The sequence below is a fragment of the Acipenser ruthenus genome, chromosome 1, assembly GCF_902713425.1.
Source record: "Acipenser ruthenus chromosome 1, fAciRut3.2 maternal haplotype, whole genome shotgun sequence".
Classification (NCBI taxonomy): domain Eukaryota; kingdom Metazoa; phylum Chordata; class Actinopteri; order Acipenseriformes; family Acipenseridae; genus Acipenser; species Acipenser ruthenus.
In genome coordinates this window covers 81,488,057-81,514,215 of record NC_081189.1, presented here as the reverse complement: position 1 = coordinate 81,514,215, position 26,159 = coordinate 81,488,057, and the positions used below count along the sequence as shown (strand labels likewise).

The 26,159-nt window shown below is 37.0% G+C and overlaps 1 protein-coding gene across 23 annotated transcripts in view; it reads left to right on the top strand.

The window, feature by feature from the left end:
* The first annotated feature begins 1,064 nt into the window (after positions 1 to 1,064).
* LOC117421196 (calcium/calmodulin-dependent protein kinase type II subunit delta) overlaps positions 1,065 to 26,159 on the top strand; it is a 144,728-nt gene continuing 119,633 nt past the window's right edge. For 6 of the 23 annotated variants that reach the window (XM_059030954.1, XM_059030858.1, XM_059030898.1 and 3 more), the window contains exons 1-2: positions 1,070 to 1,421; positions 2,699 to 2,793. In XM_059030954.1, the coding sequence (XP_058886937.1) occupies positions 1,360 to 1,421; positions 2,699 to 2,793 (157 nt within the window). In that variant the 5' untranslated portion in view covers positions 1,070 to 1,359. Of the gene's footprint in view, positions 1,422 to 2,698; positions 2,794 to 26,159 lie in introns of all 23 variants that reach the window. The other 17 variants (XM_059030867.1, XM_059030911.1, XM_059030846.1 and 14 more) reach the window with 8 other exon arrangements.

The window sequence follows — 26,159 nt, the reverse complement described above, 5'->3', positions numbered from 1 at the left end:
AGGGTGTTATTGCTTACATAGACCTTGGTCATTACACAGAGTAGATTTCACTCAAATTATTTCCTTAAAAGTTGGAAGCCTTTTTCATTGCACATGGCTTTATGAACCAATTTAATACATGTAAGTGTGTCGTTTTAAATTAATTACAGAGAGATTTTTTTTTTCATTGTTTGAGGGGCAGGTTGTTAACTCAGTCGGCAATCGTATAGCCAAAATAAGGAGTGGCCGTTTTTGGTTAACATGTCTCGCTCACTGTTAGTTTTGTCCAGTTTAACCGTATACCCGTCTTTTAAGCAATAAAGGAATGTAACGTGGACGCTGAAGCATCAGTATCTCTATACATACCAATCAAATTACATTATATAGCACTTATATTGCTCCTCCCATTACAATAGTAGCTGAAAATCTCGTACTAGTTTCCTGTGTGTAGTCCTTGCGTAGTGGGCATTGGCTTGTTTTGACAGCTGTGCTGTGATGAACGAGAGCAGGTCGGTTACAGTGATGCCACAAACAGACACATTGGTTGGCTTTTGCAACTGTATCAGAATCACACTACATTGTTTTAAACAAATTAGTCTAGAGCCAGGAAGTCAAAAGAAGACAGAAACCTCTAAGGATATGAATATAGTGTTTTGTACTAATTAAATCCTATCAAGACTCGTAGTCGTGCAAACTGCTGGTAGAAATGCTATATATATATATATATATATATATATATATATATATATATATATATATATATATATATATATATATATAGATAGATAGATAGATAGATAGATAGATAGATAGATAGATAGATAGATAGATAGATAGATTTGACTACTGAGAGAACTAAATGTTGTCACATCTCAATACACGCTGCTGTGACTGCTGTGAAGCACAGAGTCATGCAGTTCCAAAGATGACGTATTTTAAGTGCCAGTTCCATAAAAACCTGCATAGTGCGGTGAATTACAGCCAGGTCTTCTAAAATAAACCCAGGCGAATGAGTTGGAAATCTAGAACGCTTGTAGCAGCAGGCGCTCAAGAGAAAAATAACCCCCTACTTGCAGCTAGAGGGGGGTGTGGTATAGTATCTCAGATCAGGAAGAGCTCAATATAAATATTATTTCACGGAGAGGCTCTGTGTCAGTAGAGAACTATTTATTTCAGTGTGTGTATCACTGCTGAGATACAGTGCATTTAAACGACACAGGCGCGGATCTAGACCGACACCGTTGCTGCTGCTGCTGGGTGTGTAGTTTAATCTGTTTTGAAAACAGAATCGGTTGAAGAAGTCGAAGAAAGTAAGAGTGAAAGAAGAGAACATTATTGTCAGGCATCCTTTTCTTCTCCGTTCACTCAGACTACTTCATCATGGCAACAACAACCTGCACCAGGTTTACTGACGAATATCAGCTTTTTGAGGAGCTCGGGAAGTAAGCATATCTTTGTTTTCTCGTTGTGTACCGAGTGCAATACAACAACATCTGTTGTATGTACATATTAAATATTTAGTATACAACGTTCGAGAGATATTTACTATTAGTATCAACACAGTACTGAAAATGTAGGCTATACTTTATTGCATTACGTACAGCTTGATTTGAAGTTCTTTATGTAGCATGTTTAGTAAACGTCGTTACTTTTAAAATTTCCAATCATTAAGTATTATATTATTTTAAATCATTAGCAGCTAAAAGATGACAATTATCAAACTTCCGAGGAGTCTGCATGGTTCATTAAAAGTAAAATACAGTACTAGGCTACAGGCAGTCAGAGAATGTGGTTGAACCCACGATTCTGCTGTTGAACTTAATTATAACTTTACCACAACAACAAAAAGTTAAATATGATATTTCCACAATTTTTGTTCAGGAAAAAACTAGTAAAGGTCCAAAATGAAAGAAGGTGACGTGTAGCTATGTAAGAAATTACAGCTATCAGCCATATTAAAAAGAAACACACGTTTATGTGCGTCAAAAAATGTGCATCAATCTCTTTATATTTTAGTGTATGTTTCTTTTTATGGTATCTATATAGTATTAGTACTATACAGATTAGACTAGTACAGACAGGTCTTTTACTAGCCCTGATCTCCAGCCACAGATTTCCAATGAATACGTCTATAAACAGGATAGACTCTAAACAGGATAGACTCTGACCTGCATCCTCTTAGTTATAATTTACAGTAGAGTAGACATGAGCCAGATGTGTTTTCCTGAAGGAATCAAATGGTTGGGCTTAAAAGGGTCATAAATAGTAAGCAACAAAAACATAAATTCATCAATATAGCTGCACTGCTCATGAAAGGGTTTACAGGGAAGGCTTCAATTAAGGTCATTCCTACTTTTCTTGCATATCTTTTTGCAGCCTTATTCTTAAAACTGTTGTCTAACCCTTGAGTGGCAACTGTTTCAACATTCGGTATATGTGCATTGCAAGACACATTGTAAATAAACCCAACGACTTTCCGGGAAACTTGTGGTCTTGCCAGTACAGTAAATGACAGTTTCAGTAATTTAATGTAATTTCAGTAATTTAATGTATTCTTCATATTTAAACTTCCAAAATGTTCTTTTTTTATCTTTTTTTTTTGTATTTGGTTTCAAGGCTGTATTCCTGATATATAATTCCACTTTCTATTGAATTTACCTGTTAAGTATGGATATTTCACAGTCACATTTCAGAGTATTTCTGTTTTCCACTTTTCCAGAGGAGCTTTCTCAGTGGTGAAAAGATGCCTGAAGATCTCCACAGGACAGGAGTTTGCTGCCAAAATCATCAACACCAAAAAGCTCTCTGCTAGGGGTAGGTAGCATGATACCTGTCTGTGAAACATGTAGAGACACACTACTGACAAACTACACTAGGGCTTCAAATGACATTAACAGCAAGGTCACCATGTCTGCTATTTCTGAAAATTGTACAAGAAGTGATAATGACATTGAACACATACTGTATAATTATTGTCTCTTAGATTAAATAGTGAAAATGTCATACTGAGAACCTCTATTTAAGGTTTCATTTTTGAATCCCATGTGATAAAAGCAAATCTAACTAGAGCTATTAGTCATTTGGGTCATATAAAAAAATGCCAAGCACTGATTGCATTTTGTAGAAATAGTGGATGGGTGACATTTATAAAACACAATTCCCTCTACATTTTTTAAAGCTCAAGAATGTAAGATTTTACAGAGTGTCCTGCTTAATTAGAAAGATGAGGAAGGGGGCCAGGGGCATTTTTGGTCAAAACAGTTCCACGTATATCTCTGAAAGGGCTTTCAGCTGCACAAATGTGGGAACGTGTCGCAACACCTCTTGCCCAGGGGAGTCTGAAACTCACTGACATTCTTCTTCACAGTGGTTTGAATTTTCAGGTGTTTGTAAAGGGAAATGTTGAGATTAGATCTAAAATACAATGAGACCTATGTTTTAGCACAGCATGTATTCTTTAATAACTTGCTGGTTCTCTCTTGTTAATATTTTGTGAAAGCCAGTTAATGGGATGTACAATAGACACACAAATGGAAACAAAAACACAGAAAACATAATTATACTCTTCTCTCCTGATTGTTTTTTCAAACAACTTCACTTCAGAAATTCAGATTTAATAAGTGCTTGAAAAGGAACATTTTTGTTGGAAACTATGTTGTGTTTCTGAAAGGAGAATCCACCCACTAATCATATGTAATCAAGCTGTCCCTTTAAATTATGTAAGGTCAAACATGCGTTATTTAGTACGCTTTTCAAATACTTAGTACACGTATTGATTTGGACCAATCAGAATACATAAAATAGTACATGTTCTAAATAAATGTAAATTAACTACACATTTTCTACGTAGGGGCTGGTCATTTTACAATAGTATCTACGTAGGGGCTGGTCATTTTACAGTAGTACCTACGTAGGGGCTGGTCATTTTACAGTAGTACCTATGTAGGGGCTGGTCATTTTACAGTAGTACCTACGTAGGGGCTGGTCATTTTACAGTAGTGACTATGTAGGGGCTGGTCATTTTACAGTAGTACGTATGTAGGGGCTGGTCATTTTACAGTAGTACGTATGTAGGGGCTGGTCATTTTACAGTAGTACCTATGTAGGGGCTGGTCATTTTACAGTAGTACCTATGTAGGGGCTGGTCATTTTACTGTAGTACCTACGTAGGGGCTGGTCATTTTACAGTAGTACCTACGTAGGGGCTGGTCATTTTACTGTAGTACCTACGTAGGGGCTGGTCATTTTACAGTAGTACCTACGTAGGGGCTGGCCATTTTACAGTAGTACCTACGTAGGGGCTGGTCATTTTACAGTAGTACCTATGTAGGGGCTGGTCATTTTACAGTAGTACCTACGTAGGGGCTGGTCATTTTACAGTAGTGACTATGTAGGGGCTGGTCATTTTACAGTAGTACGTATGTAGGGGCTGGTCATTTTACAGTAGTACCTATGTAGGGGCTGGTCATTTTACAGTAGTACCTATGTAGGGGCTGGTCATTTTACAGTAGTACCTATGTAGGGGCTGGTCATTTTACAATAGTACCTATGTAGGGGCTGGTCATTTTACAGTAGTACCTATGTAGGGGCTGGTCATTTTACAGTAGTACCTATGTAGGGGCTGGTCATTTTACTGTAGTACCTACGTAGGGGCTGGTCATTTTACAGTAGTACCTACGTAGGGGCTGGTCATTTTACTGTAGTACCTACGTAGGGGCTGGTCATTTTACAGTAGTACCTACGTAGGGGCTGGTCATTTTACTATAGTACCTACGTAGGGGCTGGCCATTTTACAGTAGTACCTACGTAGGGGCTGGTCATTTTACAGTAGTACCTATGTAGGGGCTGGTCATCTTACAGTAGTACCTACGTAGGGGCTGGTCATTTTACAGTTAATTAGATAATTTATTATACATACTATTTTCTATAAATTCATTGGTTCTTATTTCTTTTTCAGTGATCTGATTGGCCAAATTAGTACACGTAATAATTTTGAGTTACAACATATGCTAATGTCAAATTAGAATGTGTACTAAATACATGAAATGTGTACTAAATAATGCGTTTTTGATCCAGATGGTATTCCATATTAAATAGCCCTCTTTGTCGATGCCGCCTTGTTGTTCCTTTGTTTGGTGTTTCTTACCTGGCATTATGGATTTGACTCCTCCCAATGTTAATTCTCACATCCCCATCATTGGCAGCCCTCTGTCTTCAGCTCTGGGACCTAGCAGGTGGATTTCTACTGGGCTTTCATCTCGCCAAAGATCGTCCTTCAAAAATGATCAAGCTTGCACAATTCCGGCCTGGTTTTTGCGTTTGCATTGGTCACGCAGCGCTGCAGACCCTGCTCGTTGCTTCCCTATGCGTCGCCAGGCTTGCGTTACATTGTTACATTTCCTGTGCTTTGATTGTGAGAAATGTTTATAGGAGAGGTTTGCCCTGGTTTGTTTTAATTTCTATGCGTTTGTTTGGTGGGCTCTGCCATGCCTCTCTCGGCTTCACGGTGTCCGTACATGCTCCGCTCTGCTCTGTGTTTCGTCAGCCGTGCTTAGGGTTTGCAGATTTCTGACAGAAAAACAGCAACCTTGTTCTTCAAATCATAGTCATTAGCAGTGAAATATTGCACCACAGTAACTGAATTGCGAATAGCAGTATGATAAGTTTGATGCATAATGTTACCGTAGTATTAAATGCTTAATGCAAGTTCAGTAAACCAAAAATTAAGCAAGAATTATACAATATAGGGAAGCTTGATTTAGCATAATAAGTATTGTAATGATACATGGTAACGTAGACATGTACACGTGTACGCAGACACACACACACACGCACACACACACACACATACACACACACACACACACACACACACACACACACACATATACAGTGCTACCCCGTTCTAATGCGATTGTCGGGGTCCATGATTAAGAGACCCTGTTAGCCTGGGCCACACCAAAAACAACAAACAGTTGCACACTCACAGCGGCACATTCACACAGCAGTTTGTCTGTTGATGTGGGCACCCCCCTATATGCTTTCATGTCCCCGCCTCCCTGTTGACGTTCCTGCAGAAACCAAGTAAATAAAGCAGAGTCTAATTCATTGTCTTTAGCGCGGAACATTTTTTTTCCTAGCGCAGCCTTCTTGGAGTCAATCTTTTCAAGAAAACCTCTTACTTTTTCTTCGTCTTTTAGCCATCCACACAGTGTAGATTCTGCAACATTTATATATTTTGAAAGTGCTGAGTTTCACCTTTTCTTACTCTGTCCACTGCATCGACTTTCATTTTAACAGAGAAAGATTTTCGTTTTTTGCTGTCCGCCATGCTTCGTACTGTATATCTGGAATGTTCACCCAACGTTTGCGAGTCAAATTGCATTATGGGGGAAATGGGACAGAAGGCACAGGTGTTGTTGTCCATCAAATCAACAGTATGACAGTCACTCCTGAAATCAGAACTTCAAGGATGTGTTGCAGTAAGAATACCTCTGTTAAGAAAGGGGAACAAGACTAAAAGGCTAAAATATGCACAAGAACACAAAAATTGGACTATGGAACAGTGGTCAAAGGTGCTTTGGACTGTTTATGGATGGACAATGACGCCTGTGCTTTCTGCCAGTTCTGTTATCAATTCAACACTTGTCTTCTCTCTATTCCTTAAGGATATTGTCTTCAAGTATTGCACATCCTTGTTAGACAGCTTTTTGGGTCTTCCAGTCCTCGTTTGTCAGTTACAGATGATGTTTCTCTGTACTTGTTGATTATGTTTTGGATACCACACCTTGAAAATAAAATAAAAAAGGTTGAGGTGGGCATGTCCTTTGGAGGAAAGTGGTCACAGCCACTTGTCCTGCCCTCTGGCAAGATATATTTTCATTTATTTTATTATTTAATTAGGTTGTTCGGCCAGCATGAGTGGAGGCTATCGAGCTCCATTGGACAAAGCCATGGGCCAAAGTATTTTTCATTATGGGCATGGTCATTTGTCAAATGCAAGATATAATTGTTCATTTTAAATCTTTCACGGATGGCTCCTTTCTGAACTGGAATAGTTAGCAAGCACTGCAAATAAAAGTGAAACCACTGATAGAGAGCACACGTAAGAGGATGCTAAACAGTTAAATATTATACAAATGAAGATGTAATAAAACAACCTCTGCAAACTAAAGTTCAACAGAGAAAAACACAGCCAATATTTAAAGTTAAATTTAAATATCCCCCTTTGGTCGTGACATGTACAGTGGAATTATACCATATTGAAGTAAATGCTGATGGGTATGCAGGTTTACATGGTTTGCTGGCCTTTGTTTTGTGCATGTGTTAACATTTCTTAGATGTATTGTTTAGTTTCTTTTTGGCCGTTTGAACATTTAAATAATTATAAATGATAGCTTTTTCCGCTACCTGTAGAAGGCTATTGATATTTAACTGTTTATTGGCAACTGGAAAACAAAAACCTGAATAATTTAGTTTTTTCATAAAATATATTGTTATTATTTATATATTTAGCTTAAGGTTACAATGCAGTGGCAAACCTGTATTTTACTTCAGACACCCAGCAGGCATCATTGTCACATAACTGCACCGCCAAGGTACTCTTGTGGTATCCGTAAGGTTAAGTGATCCTGTAAGTTAACATATCCAGATGCTATGCTCAATGAATAAAGCTACTTGTGGCCACTGCTAGTCCTCATAATCGTAATGTGAATCAGTGAAAAAATGATTGTGTTATGTATATTTAAATATTATATCAATTATTGTGAGCGAAGGGGTTATGTTTGTGGATCATGGACTAGTTTGTGCACACTAACAAATGTATTTGAATATGACAGCATGATCTCACATCTGGCATCTTAAAACTTGTGATTTGAAAGTGTGTGGGGGAAAAAGTTAAACATCTATGCGGCAGCATAGCTTTTTTAAAACCAAGGACTGTAAATATATAAATAAAGAGGTTGGTTATCATCTTAGCTGTGTTTTGGTTACCTGATCTCTGCTGCAGTTTGTTTTAATATTTGCATTTCATTTTGCACAGAGCAAGAAAATAGTACTTCCTGTCTGTGTGCACTCTACAAATTGAGACTAATGGCCATTGCACACTGGATCTGATAACACATCTGAATTTAACGTGCGTCAGAAAAAAATGATCATGTGCATTCCCTATTGCACCTTGCACACTGAGTCAATTCTGGAATCGAAACAAAACTGGGAAGACACATGGGTTCTTGCAGTACCCTGAACAGAATGGAAAATCTAATTGTGTGTGCTGCCAAGGGGGACTAAAGTATGAGAAACAGGAACACAAATTCCTGGTAAAGTTTCAGAATCCTTCTGTTTGTCTTGACAGCTGCAGATGCAGTTCAGATATGCTAACACAGCTTTTGCAGCCCCCTTCGAGTTCCTTATTTCTGGTATTAGAAATAGCACATATGAGGGGTTCAGGCTGCTTTGCATGATTATAGGGAAGTTAACGTCAGGCCTCCTTAGGGGATTCACATAGCGTGTTAGAGATAAGGATTTGTTGGTTTCATATCACACTTTATTGCAAAGTTAATGGATAGCAGTTAGACCCTTCAGAATCAGATTCTCAGTGTGCAAGTCCAGGATTTTTAATGCTCCCTTTGACGTAACCCTAGCTTTAATCGAAAAACTATCTGTTCACATACTTGCTTGAGTTTGTATTTTGTGTTGTAGAATGATGGTTCTGTTCCTACTGGGGTTTTCTTTTCATATCACATTCTCCTAATTTAAAAATACCTACGCTGTGCTTCCAACAAAACCTGAATCTTTCTAAAGGTTTGTAAGGTGAAAGACTAAGAGCTGTCTATAGCCAGGGTATGAGAGCTTCCACACAGAGTTCCTGACCTGAGCATACCACACAGAGCACCCAGTCTAGGGTCTCTCTTGAGCATATATTAGCTATTGTGCCATGTTGTGTGGTGGTTTTGTGATAAAGAATAATCAGGACTACTGTCCAGCGAGGATTAACACAAGGATTACATTTTAATTACGCCACCACTCGCCTTATAGCAGCTTTTACCAAATGTATCAAATAGGAACAAATAAACTGTGATGAAGTTAACTGATGTCGTCCGATATGCAGTGTCAGCACTGTTATAATTGATTTTTTTTTTTTACTTAATTGCAGGATACTTTTTATCACAAAACTAGGTTAAAACAACATACCTCTGTAACCTGAAAGACTGTAGGTAGTGTAAATTAACCCAATGCACTGCTTACTAGCCCCACTTAATGTCTGTATTCAAGATTGTTTTTCATCAGGAAAACGAGAAGATGTTTTTTTTTTGTTTGTTGGGAAAACAGCTATTAAAGACTAAACTGTGACCAATTTTCATCTGTTCCTTATAAAATGAGAGCAAGATTGGCTGGCATTTACACTCTGCTCAGTTACATAATAAAATATAGCCTTTTTTGAATTATTGGACAAGGCTCTGCTCATAATGAACAGTAGATTAAATACTCATGGATCAATCCAGTGACCAAGTGTGTCTGGCTTTAACTGGATTTATATCGAGGATGAATAAATCTGGTGATGGGGGTGGGGTGAGGGGAAGGTAGAGTTTTCTGATTAATCCTGCACACAAATTATGCTGGAGGATGTTACTCAAAGTATATAAATATGTGTGGATTCCGTAAAAAAATTAATTAAAAAATGTAATATATATATATATATATATATATATATATATATATATATATATATATATATATATATATACACACACACACACACACAAACACATTTTTTTTCTTTCCTCAACGTCACTGCTTATTGAAAATGAGAGACTTAGCATGGCACACCCCTGTGATAACCAAAATGCAAAAGTATTGTGTTACGAATGTGTTGGGCTTATCAAAACACATGTTTGCTTTCATAGTCCAATTAAATGATGCAGTTGTTAATAAAGAAACTGTGTTTCTTTATTGAGGGATAAGTTCTAGCCCCAGCAACATTAAAGAAAAACCTAGTTCCACCTAGTCCTAGTCATATAATGCTTTGTGGAGGTTGATGTCATTTGGAGAGTGTGAGGCTATGCATCAATTTGAAACTCCCCGGAGTCTCCAGTTGTCAATGTTTCTTATTGGAAATGCATTGCTAGTTTTGCTTCAGCAGAATAGGGGATAATGCTGCTATGTGTCTGCTATGGTTCAGTGTGGCACTGAATAAACCATTCTCTTTTACAAGTCAATGGTGAACCAAAATTAGCAAGAAAGTTAACTTCCTTCTGTCAGTCATTGCATAATTTGCTGAAAAGCCTTTCCCTGGTCGCAAATGTGCTTTAGCAGATGAAAAGAGATGGAAAAGCGAAATGTGTTTTTATTACATTTTTTAGCCCTGTGGACTTTTAGTTTCCCCTCTAAAACTGAATGTAAATTGTGGTTTTGTGTAGGTGTGTCAGTGGCAGACTAGCTTATACGTCTTTCCGGTGTTAGATATGCTTATTGAATTGTTCTTTTATTCTACTGCTGTACATTTCAAAATGTCCTATAATCACAACCTCATTGAAACCCAGTAACCGCAATGTCAGTGGACAAGTGGCTGAGGTTAAACCCCAGGCTGCAGTGCTGAAACCTGTGGGATATGACCTTTATTCAGCCGTCCAATATGTGTCCAGTATGACTTCACTTATATCACTGTTCATTCATGACCACGTCTAATACTGAGCTTGCTAATAAGGCTTTTCCATTCCATATGTAGAACTAAAACAACAACATAAGATAAACTTAAGAGCAGCTAAAGCATAGAACATTACATTGGGATATACCTAATAAAACCTGGGAATATAACGTGCCAGAACAAGTGAATTTATTTATTCATTCTATTCCTTTGCGAGTGATTGACATTGATTTGTGTGTTTGCCATATATTGTGAAAAATGTAATGCAGCTTTTCTGAAAGATATTCATTTGATGTATATAACTGTGTGTTACCTCTTTTGAACCGGTGTTGATGTTCAAATGGAGTATGTAACTATTCTTTATGTGATTCGCGGGGTTGCCATGGATACAGTGTATCTATGGAGGGGGCTGAAATAGATAATTATAAGTCAGCTTTGTTTTTAATGGCATTCAAAGGAGAAGATTTACATATTGAGCATTAAAACACAGAAATGTCAGTTTTTTTGGGGGGGAGGCATACATTATATGACACTGTATATTCGTATACACAATTACTCTGTTGGACACATTGGCAGATAACAATACAATCTAACCCCCTGCATCTTGTTTTTAAATCCATCTGCCTCATGGTTTTGAGTTAGGCCTACATCTAAAAGGCACATTTAGAGACAAGTGGGGAAATGTCGTACGCTCCAATTGTGTGGAGCAGTGTGGAGTAGTGGTTAGGGCTCTGGACTCTTGACCGGAGGGTTGTGGGTTCAATCCCCAGTGGAGGACACTGCTGTTGTACCCTTGAGCAAGGTACTTTACCTAGATTGCTCCAGTAAAAACCCAACTGTATAAATGGGTAATTGTATGTAAAAATAATGTGATATCTGTATAATGTGAAATAATGTATAATGTGATATCTTGTAACAATTGTAAGTCGCCCTGGATAAGGGCGTCTGCTAAGAAATAAATAATAATAATAATAATAATAATAATAATGGAACATATAGCGAAAGTAGAGGCACACATACTTACATACGTATGCATTTATGGCCCACTTACATTTTGCTATACTGTATTATATGAACTATATGCTAAGTTTGTTAATTAATATATTTGGTTTAAAATATTTGTGGTATAGGAAGTCTCTCTAAGATATCGTGGTGTAATAACAGTCAAGACTTGCAGCAGAACCCAGGATTTATGTGAACTGTGACTAGTCTGAAGTAAATATATACATAGAGTGCTGCCAAGAAAGCCAAATAAGCCAAGCCTGTTAGAAAAAAAAAAAAAAAGTGTTTGAGAAAAAAGACACTGCAGTTCCTGGTGTACAGTATAGGGCCTCATGGGTGGGGCTAATCTGTGTACTGTGAATGCCATGGTACTATAGATCAATACATGCTCAAATAGGCTTTTAACGATTAACCTTAAACGAGGAAGCAATGGAAAATCAGTGACTACATAATGCTCCTATACCATAAAAGAGTGAACGAAAAATTTCTGAAGAAAATAATAAATGTTCGTTCCTAATTAAGAGACATGAAATAGCTGTGGAAGTTTATAAACAAATATATTGTAAAGGTTATTTTCTCTCTTTTGTAAGACTATACCTTCCACATATGACGTTTTCTAAGTGGACAACACTGACAACCTTCAGCACATAAAGCTGTGCACAGTGTATGCTGTTTCACAACTGAGTAAACACCTACTGTAGTATCTTTTATTACTGCATTATAGTAAGACACTAACTGTCACTGACATAATAAAATAGATATCCCACTTTGATTTTACACTATTTTTCATTACAAAAAAAAAAAAAACACACAGTACACTTTATTGTATCTAATTGAACCAAGTTTCTATGTTTTAGAAATTGTTATGGTTAGTCTACTCAAAAACGTGTAACAAAAACAAAACACTTGAAACCATCCTTGAGGGTATATGGTCCAAAGGGGGTTGAATACAATAAATACATGACTCATGCTGTGCCATGAACGTCGGTAACCTTAAAGGTGTTGGAGGCAGGTTGTCCAAAATATCAAGACGTCAGGTTAAGAAAAGTAAAAAATAAATTGCAAACACACACATATTTATAGTGCTTGGTTTATTTTAAATATATAAACCATTGCGCTTAAATAACACTATTGTATTCTCTGTACACATTACATGATGTAAAAATATAAATCTGCATATTACATTAGGCATATACAGTTAGGGCCAAAAGTTTTGCACCACATCATTAGCGTTAACACATTTTGCTTCATAAAGGCGAATGAAACCTGCTGAATAATGTTACGTTAACATATTGAATCACCTACCGCTCTGTAGTTTCTCATATACTTAACGAAAAACCTGACAAAAATTAAAAAATGTGACATTTCGAAATCTAACATGAAATACTGTACTACTATTATGGCTTCCGGTAGACTTTCGCAATATAATTTTGTAGTTTCTTTGGTTATATGATAAATAAAATCTCATAATTATGTTCATATTGGTTTAAAAAAAAACAAAAAAAAACACAAGCTGGCCATAGCTGTACAACACAGTAGTAAAATCAAATGAATACCTAGCACACTTTTTTTTAATCTTTTTATTTTGGCCTAAGGCTACCGGTAACACAAAATAAATCATGCTGGTGCATTACACATACTGTTCAATACTGAGTAACACATTGCCTATTTGTTACTTTTGTTTTTTGTTGCCATGAGTCAAACTTTCTTTACGTTGCAAAAAGCAATTAAAGACTTCAAATTCAGAATATTGCAGTCCACATCTAGCGTTTCGAACCACTGGAGTCTTCTTGCCCTTTTCCAACCAATCAGTCGCAGTTAGTTTAAACTCTGTAGAGTCTGTTTATATCCCTCTTTTATTAATCGTTCTTAATTTTAGCATTTTAGTAGGCTACTTGTATCTGTTGGGTTTATTTTAATCCAGTCACTATAACAGTCTTTATTTTTTTTATTTTTTTTCAATGGGTCTCTTTGGATAGTGCAATTCCTAATGTCACAATAAATTGGTTATGATCAGAGACTTATCAGGTATATCACAATGTATGGCATAATGGTGTCTGTAGAGCAAGGGACTCCTTTACTAAAAGGTGCTGGACTCAAGTGAAAGGTTAAGAAAATTCCCCAGTAACTCGCAGTATTAAAAGAAGATGTACTTGTCAACGCAGATCAGATGTTCGGATAAGGTTCTGTGGCTGAAAAAATATGGCAGGAGATAGCTGATCGGGTTATTGTGCGGTTGATACTGTAAAAGGGGAGATCATATACTGCCTGAAGCGCTGCCGAGATGAACGTCAGATTGTAAACAAAACTGCTGGGTCTTCACTCTTCTGGATCATGTTCCAAGGTATCTCCCTCCTCTTGATGTACAGTCCACACAAGCACAACGAAGTCTGACATTTTCTCAGAGCAATGAATAGGCTACAAATCTGTTTTTATGTTTTCCAACCAATAAGTAGCCTATCCTGTTCAGACAAGTTAACAATGCAATTTAATGTATGAGCTACAAATAAAAAAATACTTAAATTACCTAATTATTGGATAATCAAACATAGACTTTTTTGTATTACTATTACTACACGTTCCTAAAGACAAATATTGAAGACTGGCTCTACCTCCGCTACGCTCCCCTGCCTCCAGAGCCCGCTCCTTCTCCACCCTTGCTCCGCAGTGGTGGAATGACCTTCCTACAGATGTCAGGACTGCCCAGTCCCTGACCACATTCCAGCGCCTCCTTAAGACTCACCTCTTCAAACAGCACCTGTAGAACTCCTCTGTTTGTATCCTGGGACACTATCACCCTTCATTTAAATGTGCTTTATTTTGCTCTTATCTGCCCCCTATTTTACTGCATTTAATCCTGTACTTCAGAATACTGTAATCTGCCAAGTGTTTAACCTGTAGTATTTTATATTTAATCATATCCTGATGTAACTATCACTATTATCTGCTGTATTATTGAATTGTGGTTTGTCACACTTGAACAAAAGTTATTGTATTTCTTGCTCTTATTGTATTACTTGTATTGTAACACTTGAAATGTATTTGCTTACGATTGTAAGTCGCCCTGGATAAGGGTGTCTGCTAAGAAATAAATAATAATAATAATAATAATAATAATAAATATTATGCTAGGAAATGATACCGTTGAGACACATCTCATTCTCCGTCTGGTCTGAGGCACGTTTTAATTATGATGCTGGTAAGGGTCAATTAACGGCTGAATAATATGTTAATGAGAAAATTGGCCTCTAAGGGCATGTTATTCTAACGTCACGATGAGTGATGTTTTTTGACGGTAAATGCCATTTATGCATCACCCGATTTAAATACTGTCATGTTAAACTCTGTCATGGCACGGTAAAGAAGATGATAAGTTTCATGCATATTGTCTTTTACATTTGTAGTTGCAGTTCCTCTGTAGGGCAGCACTAGTACACAGATGTTTTCCATCCTGTGTTGCACATGAGAATGGACTTCCTCTACTTCTTAAAACCTTTAATTTGTGACTTCCAATAGCATCAGCCTGTTAATCCTAGCACTAGGTTAGTGTTTCATTATCAGATTTGGTACATTAATAAAACATTGTACAGAATTATTTTATCCTTAATAAATCACATAAACTAAGACACCATAGATAAGGTCTGTCATCATCTAGTAACATTACGTGGTCTTCAGCTCGAACTCAACCAGCCACATTTATGATATATAAATATAGTTGTGTCCTCGAAAGTCTTTAGCCATTCTGTTGTGGTGGAAGCTTCACAGAAGGAAGTGGTGCTGATGTTGCCCTGCCAAGCTGCTGGTCTCATGTTGAGCCAAAGATCAAGTTAAACTAGATAGACCACAGGGGCAGGTTATAGGAAGCTTCAAAATCTTAAAACAAATATTTTAAAATCTTATAAAGTGTGGGTTGACAACAGTTGATATTGGAGTTGTCTATGATTGTTTTCCTCCTTAAAATTTCAGAATGCATTTGAACTTGGCAAAATGGCAGACTCTCAAACTTTAATCTATCAGTTCTGATGGCTTTTTCTCTGGTTGTATTACATAGTAGAACATTATCATGTAGTATTTAAATTATTCATAATGCAAGTATTTATATAGGACAATAATAATAATGTTTTATTATTTGTATGGTTTGTTTAGTGTACCAAACCAAGTTTAATTGTCTGCTTTAAACTAATTATAGTAGAATTCCATTAAAACAAACTACTTTGGGGGATTATCAAAAACATTGTATGAACAGAGTTGGGATTCAAGTTTATGTCCAGTCGATACTAGAAAAACAATTGGGGTATTCTCCCATTTTGAATAAGAGGTTAGATTTAGATTTTTGTTGATCTCCCCAAGTTAATATTTTTTGTTCATTTCAAATTAAATTAAGGGGGGAAAAAATCACATTTGCTCTGTTTAGACAAGCTCACTTTCAGTATCCTATAAACACAAGCTGGTACTAAAATATTTCTGTTGGATTCTGAATGCTTGTTTATACTTGCAGTTGCATGCACATTCCAAGATTTTTTTTTTGCAAACCTAGAAATAGTCAAACACATTCACTTCCAAACTTTTGGCTCCTCTGACAAAGCACCATGGCATGAACAATTTAATTAAGGCATGGCAACACCCAGATTTCTCATTGTACATAATACAGTGCCAAATGAAGTTATTAGCAAATTAACTTCAGGGCTCTTAGAAATGCCAATGATATGTATAGTATCCTTTCTGAACAGCTTGCAGACTCATCGCCTTGAATCAGCGTTGTCCTGGCTGTTCATGTAACCCTACAGCCAAGTGCATGTTAGCGGCCACACTTCCAGCCCTGAGGTGAGGAGAGTACAGAGAGCAGTAGACACAGTATGAGATTTGTGGAGCACGAAAATTAAACCAACCAAAAAAATATGCCAGACGAAGGGCAGCAAAGTTTTCTGAGGAGTACCTGAAAGTCCTTAAGGCTGAGGTGACTCAGCATGGAATTTAGTTATTTGGAAAAGCCTCAGCCATCATCAGTTATGCTACCAAAGAGGCCATATAGTGGAGAAAACCCATGCTGTCAGTGTTACCTGGAGGACAGTCAACCAGGTGATGAAAAGGTGAAATTCAGCTATTAGGTCTAGATGACCTGCAGAGTGAGACAATAACGCCTTACCATCGCATCTTCCGGCATTATTATTATTATTATTATTATTTATTTCTTAGCAGACGCCCTTATCCAGGGCGACTTACAATTGTTACAAGATATCACATTATATTTTTACATACAATTACACATTTATACAGTTGGGTTTTTACTGGAGCAATCTAGGTAAAGTACCTTGCTCAAGGGTACAGCAGCAGTGTCCCCTACCTGGGATTGAACCCATGACCCTCCATTCAAGAGTCCAGAGCCCTAACCACTACTCCTACACAAAGTGACCCTGGATTTGAATATGCAGGGTCTTTTCCGTCTTGCCCTTCTCCAAAGGTTTCCCTGCCTGTCCTGAACAAGAGCCAAGCATCTTGACATCAGGAAGTGTATCACAGCAGGAAGTGTACCACAGCAGCCATCCTGAGACCAATGCCAGGTCTCTGAAGGTGTGTGCTTTTATACAGCTCTTAATTGCTCGCTTCTACAGTGGTTTGCACCTTGGAGGGTCAGCAGATGCCCAAGTGCAAGGCAAAATCCTTACATCTCATTATAATGTTTGCGCCCGCTTAGTATTCCACATCCCCGCCCAATTCCATGCTCTTTTTTTTCATTTGAATACATTTCAATATTATTTAAATTGATTATTGATGGCAAAGTGCTAATTTGATAGCAGGTGCAAAACACCAGCTGAAAACCGTTCTTACATATGCTGCGTAGTCCCACTTTACGTGTTTTTTGGCCGCAATATGGGTGTTTTGCTGCCGCAAATATACTTACATGTATACTTACGTGTACGTACATCAGCCCCTTAACTCTGCAGTCCATTTATTAAGTGCGTGTCAGGCGCGTCAGGTCCAATTTATTTTCACACGCGCAGTTAATTTTAGACACGCTGTTTAAATTTTTTTTTTTCCACAGTCAAATGGGTTTAAAAGGTCCTGCATATCAACTAAGCACTCACTAGGCATCTCCAGCCCTGCCACACCCTTTCGTTCGCTATAGCTTTCACATATGCTAATAAATAAATAATAATAATAGGCGTACATACCGATCAATCATCTCCTGATCACTCGTTTTAAATGCCTCAATAATGCAATCCAAGTTATTAGTTTATTACTAAAACAACTGAAAAAAGCTCTGCAAATGTCCGTGATATCCTCTGAGCACTGATGCAGTAGCAGCCAGCTTGTTTCCTTATGGCCACCATTATCTGATCCCAGGGGCAAGTATGACTATTCATGAGATACGCCCTTTTTTTCCGGCTCCTGTCGCTCCCACTCGGCCATTGAATGGTTTTCTCGGCTTTTTCCGGAGAAAAAATGACTAGAAACCCGTTTTTTGCATCTTTTTGATGGTCGGACAGGGTCCGACATTGGACCGGATAGGAATAATTGCAATGTCGGACCAGGTCCGACATAGGACCGCAAAGGGTTAATGTATTAAATCTAGGTGTGCGACAAATACTGGTTCCTGACACTGTAGCTCTGGTTATAGGCCTATTCTTTTTTAATTTCGAGAAGCCAGAATCTATTAAAGGTCACACTGCTGACTTATAAATTATAAATGGAGGCCATGTGGCCTGCAACAGAGACATCTCCATGACATGATGTTGTCCAGGTCTGGCTGTTTTGCAGTTCATTTGATTATACTACTTGCATTGACAGAGCTTGGTGTTTTTTGGCCATCTCTTGATTACTGTTATCCTGTGTGAAACCTTTAAATAATAATAATAAAATAAATCCCCAAGTAGGCCTAATTGGTATTGGTATCAGGTCTTTGTGTGAAATGTCCACTTGGTGATCTGGTTCTGAAAAGTGTGTCTGTGATAAAATGGTCCAGCTGGTGGGTAGCTTTATTGGGATGTATCAGTTTCTCACTTTTGAGGGAGATGAGAGCCGCTATTGTAAAAGGCAGATGGGAGCTGGTGCAATTCAGAAACAGGCTCTACCTGGCCTAGTTTTATGTATTTAGCTGCCACCTCCCCTTAAGATGTTTTTAAAAAAATGTCCTATTACTACCTAAGCCTCTGTGTGGTTTTCAGTAACACTTGACTTTGGCACATGTTGAGTCATAAAAACAACATGCTGTCACAAGGGAGGAACAGATGGCATTTGTTTCATTCTGACCGTGGTTTTCGATCTGAATGGATTTGTGAAAACCTAAGCCCTTATCTGCATTTGAACCCCTTTAGGGTGAAATGCAGTTGAAGTGCTAACATGCCCTCCTTTGATTTTCACAACTTTCTTTACTCCCATGCGCGGGGGAGGGGAGGATGTGATATACCATACAAGGCATTGTGGTGATTGCAGTTTTGTGCTGGAGATGACCTCATAATCAAAAGGAATAGAAAAAAAAATGCATGATTAAAAATAACCAAACCACCAAAAACAACATTTACCTGCTAGATGCTTTCAAAACAAGCCTGAAAGACGCATGCAAGACACATGTATAATTTGTATAATTGTTTTTAGAAAAATCAATATTTTAATCGACGTTCCGGTACTTTAAGATGTAGGACTACACCACTGTATGTAAGGTTGGTGGTACCGCCTGTGTATTTTACTTCAGCCTTGCATAAACAACATACTGCAATGTTTGATACTACACATCCATACTTTTTAGATTTTATTTTTATTAGGAAATGGTTCGACAAATGTGACTTTGCTTTGCAGAATTTAATCAACTCAAAATCTCTGTGTGCATCTGCCATATTTTCTTTTGTGTTAGCACTGCTCGCATTACAAGTTCTCACGGGAAGTAAGTATCTCATGAGATAATAGCCGACATTTTCCAGTAGACTCTTCCCTGAATCAATTTAAACAAAAATACCTGTATTTTTGTTCAAATCCCAGTTATTGTATTGCCTGATGAATATTGCAATATACTGGTATAACGGTATTATTGCACACCCCTAGCTAGCATGCACTACCACAGTGTTGGTCACCTATTGACAAATGTAATTATTTACTATATTTATATTGTCTTATTTGATTTTGCTCTTATTTACTACTGACTTTATTGTATTTTATAACTGCTCTTATCTGTAATGTGATATTTTGCATTGCAATATTTTGTAACAACTGTAAGTTGCCCTGGACAAGGGTGTCTGCTAAGAAATCAATATTAATGATAATAATTCACTGTGCAGCCCTGTATTGATAACAAATTGTATAGTGTATCCTCAAGATATACCGGTGTGACATTACGTTACACGAACTGTTTCGGAACCACTTCTAGCCACTTTGTCCTCTTGAGGTGCTATGCCAGCTAATATTTTACAGAACATCTTATATTCTTTATACCTTATATCATACTAGGATTTTTAGAAACCTTCATTGCATTACCAAGCATGATCAATTTATATTGAAATTAAATCCATAGCTGTATTGAAGTACTCTACTGCATTGAAAGAAACACTGTACAGAAGCTTTGTTATATACAATATGTAAATGTGGGCTAGCTAATGATTAAGAGGTGTTTAGAAATGACTTGAGTGTCGATTCATGAAGGGGGCGTGGCAGATAGCTTGCAGCTGGGGGATGGGTATCTGTCAGCTATTTAATGACAGTGGTGTAGTGGAGCTCCCATGATTAAGCTTTCTCTTTAGATACAGCCCATGAGTAACCCTATCCAAGAATTGTGATCTGCTTTGAGTTTGCCTTCCTATCAGAGTAGCAACCCATTTTAAATATTCGACTGATGGCTGTTGTTCATAATCCCTAATTAACAGTTAAACTGTCCTAGAGAATTCAGTGAGAATCCCCTTCAAATTTGAAGGCCAGGTAGTTGTAGGTATGCAATCATAAATACAACACTGGATGCTAAGCCTTCCAATAGATGCAAACACAAGGCTTTTTATCGAAGACAAACAATGGTAACCCCTCCCCCCCCCCCCCAAAAAAAAAAAACTAATGGATGCAACACACCCCATAATTGGTAATATGCTTCTAGAAAACAGCTTTAATGTATGCAGTTACAGTATACCAGCGTAATTAGTTATGCACCACTCTGATTCTCTATTCACCATCGTTATTTGGGATTACCAATGTATTTCTAAAGCTTGCTTTCCTAACCATCTTATCGTGTACTCCTGCCCGATGCCACCCCCTCTATCCTCATTTCACAGTGTTTCTTAGTCTGTGTCTAGATGTTTTTTGCGTCCTATCCTCAGCAGTACTTAGTCAGTACCAACTAAATACAATATGATCTGTATTAATGAAAAATAACCAAGGCTTTAGAAAAACCTTTTTTTTTCACTTGACTCAAGTGGAGCCCATTTATTCTTCCACTTTATAGTGGTAACACCTTTTTATTATTTTGTTCACAAATAACCTATTTCTGTGGTTTATTTATTTATTTATTTATTTATTTATTATGTATTTGTTTATTGTAACTATTGTAACTACAGCAGTTGCTTCACAACTGAACATTAAAGGTTCATTTAAAGCAAGGCCCACTAAATGATGTATATGCGTCATTCAGTGTTTAATAATTAAAAACTGTTTTCCTTTGTAGGACGCTGCAAATAAATAATGATCTCAACTGGAATTATATGTTTTTTTTACAGTTAATGTGCAGCTCATATTTGTTGACTGGCTCACTGTTGTGAGTCCAATTTTGTTGATTTAACCCAGAATTATTTGCTGAAATACAACAATTAATCAGTTTAATACTAATGCTTTATTAAACTTAACTATCAGCATGCAATATGAAAATGCATTAATGCACATAGTTACCAAATTCAGAGACAACACAGTGTGCAGTCTTCATTTCTACCCGTGGTCAAACAAAGAAACTCTATGCAAGCCTTTTTATACCTGACCTGTGATTACACCATTCTTCAGCAATTCTTTCTTTTGTAACTTTTCTCCATTACAGCTTGGTGTCCTCCTGTACCTTTTCTTGGCCCTTCTAATAGACATACTCCTAATTCATGCATGTGACACACACACCCTGTCTATAAGATATATTACTGCAAGAGATTACAAGACTCCAACAACCTCCATATATCATTCCCCAAAAAAGGATGTGTGCTTATCAGTAGGGCTGTATTTTTTCATGGTAAAAAATGGCATTTCACACACAGTCTAATAATAGGTATTTCAAGATATTTCACAATTTAATATAATATTTATTAAAACTGAAAAAATAGCAGTCACATTAAAAAAAAAAATATATATATATATACTGTATATATATATAAATATATGTACAATTTTTAAAGACATTCTATTTTCACCATCAGTGAATTATCAAACAAAATTAAAACATAAATACCGTATTTACTTGAATTTGTCACCCCTGAATTCAAGTTGCACCCCCAAATATGGACACCAAAAAAAAAAAAAAAAAGACCCTGAATGCAAGTCACATTTAACATTAAATGAAAAAAACCACAATAATTAACAGTTAAAACACTTTTTAATTTCTAGGTACCAGCTGGGAATACTGTATTACAGTACATTAAAGCATCAGAGTACGTCACCTACTATATTACAAATGCAAATGGGAAAAGAAAACATGTACAGGGTACAGTACAGTACTTTCAGTATTGAACGACAGTCATTGCAGTTTATGGTAACTGGGAAAGGGTAAATTACCTTGAACTTTACTTCAGTCTGCTTTATTGTCCTCATTTGTTTAATTTGGCCAACGTGACTGGCTAGCAAAATTGTACAAGACAGAAATGTGTAGTTCATTTTAGGTTTGAGTTACGACTTTGGAGTTTACACTAGTGGGGTTCCTGTAGTTAAACCAGGCACAGACCATAACAACAGTGAGTAAGTTAGAAAATCAGAGAGCGATGGAGAATCCGACATTAAGCAGTACATACCTTAGTGTTCTTGTTTCTATATAAAAATATATATAAATAAATGATTGTTCATTTTGAAGCTGGACCCGCGTTGATCATTTCAACAAGTACTATACTGGTAATATTATAGTATTGCATAGCCTTTCGATTGCGTCTCCATCTTCTGACACATCTCAGATGCCGCAGTTTCTCTTTTCTTCAGCAAACAAAATGACACTTCTTTTAAAAGCAGCATTAACAATTGTTCATGAAGTTTGCTGTGCAGCCATTTTAATATACCGGTACTGTACCGAGAGTAATATCTGTAGTGGGCAGTACTGTGTACAGTTGGTCTTGTTCAAGCGCACCAGAATAATTGACATGCGCAAATGTAAATTGATACCCTAACTAAAAACCTTGAATCCAAGTCGCTCCCCCCAAAATTGACCTTTTATTTTGGCCACAAAAGTGCGACTTAAATTCGAGTAAATACGGTAAATGTAAAAATGACAACAGACATGTGAAATATCCCTTTCTTGTAGTGGACAGAGCAATCTTTGGCATAAATATATTCAGTCTTTGATGCAGCTGGTATATTATTCTATGAAGACATTTTAAAGACATGGTGCAGCTCTATGCAGTGTGTTCAACTAAATCAGCTGTCAGGGTCCTAAATGCAGTGTAACAGGTAGTGCGTCAGTAGCCTTAATTATCAGTAATTCCACAAGCTTGCCTTTACATTGAATTAAAGAAATATACAGAGAAAGTACAGCAACATATACAATTGCAAAACAACACCTCAGCAACATGCAAAATAGAAAAACATTACAAAAACAACGTCTCATCTTCCAACATATTTGTTTCTGTGTCTACACTTGTTGACTCTAGATCATATTTGCATATCATTTGCAAATAGCCAATGAGGAGCTCTCTCTTTTGTCTGTGCACCTTGCAAGCCACTTTGAATTGAAACCTTTGTACACTGTACACTCCTTCAGACTGTTTTTGTTTTAGCCTGCTTGTTTTGCATGTAGGATATTAGCAGTCTATATATTATACAAAATATAACTGAACCAATATCTGCAATACTGTGTCTGTCATTTTGTATTTGAACTGCCCACCTAAAAAGGAAAACTGTATAATAGCTATTTGTCTTTTTATGTTTGAATTGATTGCACTTTAGCAACTGAAATCATTTCAATGATGTGTCATAGGTGTGAACAGTTCCTGAATCCAGATCGCAATTTCATCTTTTTTTTTTTTATTTGGTATGCTTGTGTTTAGTATGTATCCTTATTGTAATAGTTTTCAGTAAAAATAAAAAAATAAATAAAAATGCTGTCATACACAACAGAATAGAATAGAACAAAAGCCTGAGATTTAATAATAATAATAATAATAATAATAATAATAATAATAATAATAATAATAATAATAATAATAATAATAATGTGATTTTTACATGCAATAGTATAGCATACCCCTCTGAAGTTCTATAGAATATTGAGGAAAGGGCTTCACAGAAAGCAAAATAAATAAATACAAGTAGTATACATATTTCACAATAAAAAAAAACAAAAAAAAACACATGGCCACCCACAATTTAACCCTTTATTTAACATGTGGCTGTGCAGCAATCCCGGAACTAGGTCCAGCGACCAGAAGTACAGACATAAGTCAGGTGTCTGGGAGCCCGGGTCGAGGGATGCAATTCACTGGCGCTGGACTATTGCACAGGGGTGGTGGTCAGGGTTGCGGTGGAGGTGCTCTTCACCTCTCCCTTCTCTGTATAAGGGGTTGGCAACTATTCCCCCTTTGACTCTAGAGACAGAAGCGACTCCTCCCCTTCTGATTTTGGGGATGGTAGCGGCTCCTCCCCTTTGGGCTCTGGAGATGGGAGCGGCTCCTCCCCCTTTGGCTCTGGAGATGGCAGTGGCTCCTCCCACTTTAGCCCTGGAGATGTACCAATGTCTCTGCGGGTAGCTGTCAACATCATAACTATTTACAGTTTTGCTGTTTAAAAGTTCTTTAATTTTCCTTTTAGCACCCATGTCAAAAAATTACTTGTGCTCTTTCCAAATCAAAGTATTAATAATTCTCAGGAGCTTCCATTGAAATTGTCATGTTTTAGATGATCCTCACGTAAACGATGTGGGCTGGTCTGCCCTCTGTTCTGACAGCTAAAACCCTGTTCTGCTGGTACACTACATGGGACCTCGGCAGATTTTTTGTTTTTAAATGCAGGGAGCAGTGGAACCATTTTTACACCTTGCATTGCATAAAACTACTTCGTAATATAAACAAAATTATTGGATAGGGATGAAAAAGGGAAATGTTGTCTTGCATCTGCGTTTCAGGAACGCACTGCTGTTACTGTTTTGCATTTTATTAAAATGTCCTGCGTAGTTTTTCTCTTGATTGGTTGTTACTCTGACTGGTTATGGATTTAAACAACTTTATTTTTGTTTTGCTTTGACCCCCAACTGGTACAAATCAACACGAATAAGGTAAAAAAAAAAAACCCAAAAAACCAATAATTTAACATATTTAATTACTACTGTATATGCATAAACTGATGTAATCAATTTAATATGCATACTAGTTTTTAAAGCGTTACTTGCAATGTTACACAGTAATCCACAGCTCCACATGTATTACTGTTTTTTTGTTTGTTTTACCCTTTCATAACGGTGAAGAATCGATGCATCGGCTTTTTTGGAGAACAATATATCGACAGTGAAATATTAGGCATGGCCCCAGCCTTAATTTAACCCTTTAATTAACATGTGGCTGTGCAAAGGCAGCCACAAAACACACATTCCTCAGTGTGCGGGGTCTCTGCCCTGTCACTAAGTCATAGAGAAGAATTCTCAGAAACTTAAACCAATGACCAAGATCATTGAATTCAAGTATATTTAAAAGCTGAATGGCTATTTAAAACATGTTGCACAAGTTGGGAATCGCTGTAATGTATTTAATGCAGCTTCTAATCACTCTAAGGTGCATGTAAACAGAATAATAAAGGAATAACATTTGGTTCAGCACTTATGCATAATTTATTTTCCTACCGCTGCTTCAGTTGTGCATTTTGCATGTAATGTGTTTTGATAATTAAATGGGGTACTTTAGTATAGCATTTTTTTATTTCAGATTTTCCAAGGTTTTTGGACATGACTCACTGTTGGGGAAATAGCAGTCTGTAGAGCTCTATGAATTGTATTACTTTCTTCCTACTTATTGTACTGTTCAAGCCTCTTCAAGCATAAGTCTCTTCAAGCACAGGAGGAAGAACATAAGGATAATGTTATAAAAGTCATGGGGTTGCCTATAACATTAAAGTAGAATGGAGTTTTTTTAAATAACCTTGAAAAACATCCAATATTTTATTTTCACAGGGAAGAGCTAATATGCTCCCTAGGTGTAACATATCACTTTGAGATTGCAAGGGAATGTCCAAATAAATCACATCCGTTCTAAGAGTCTGTGGTTATACTGTATATTGATTTGTACAGAAACGGCAGTGGTAACCTAAATGTGATTAGTTTACCACTATGCTGAATGACTGGGTGGAGCATTTGTTGACTATTTTATGAAAAAAAGTTTACTGAATGGTGACT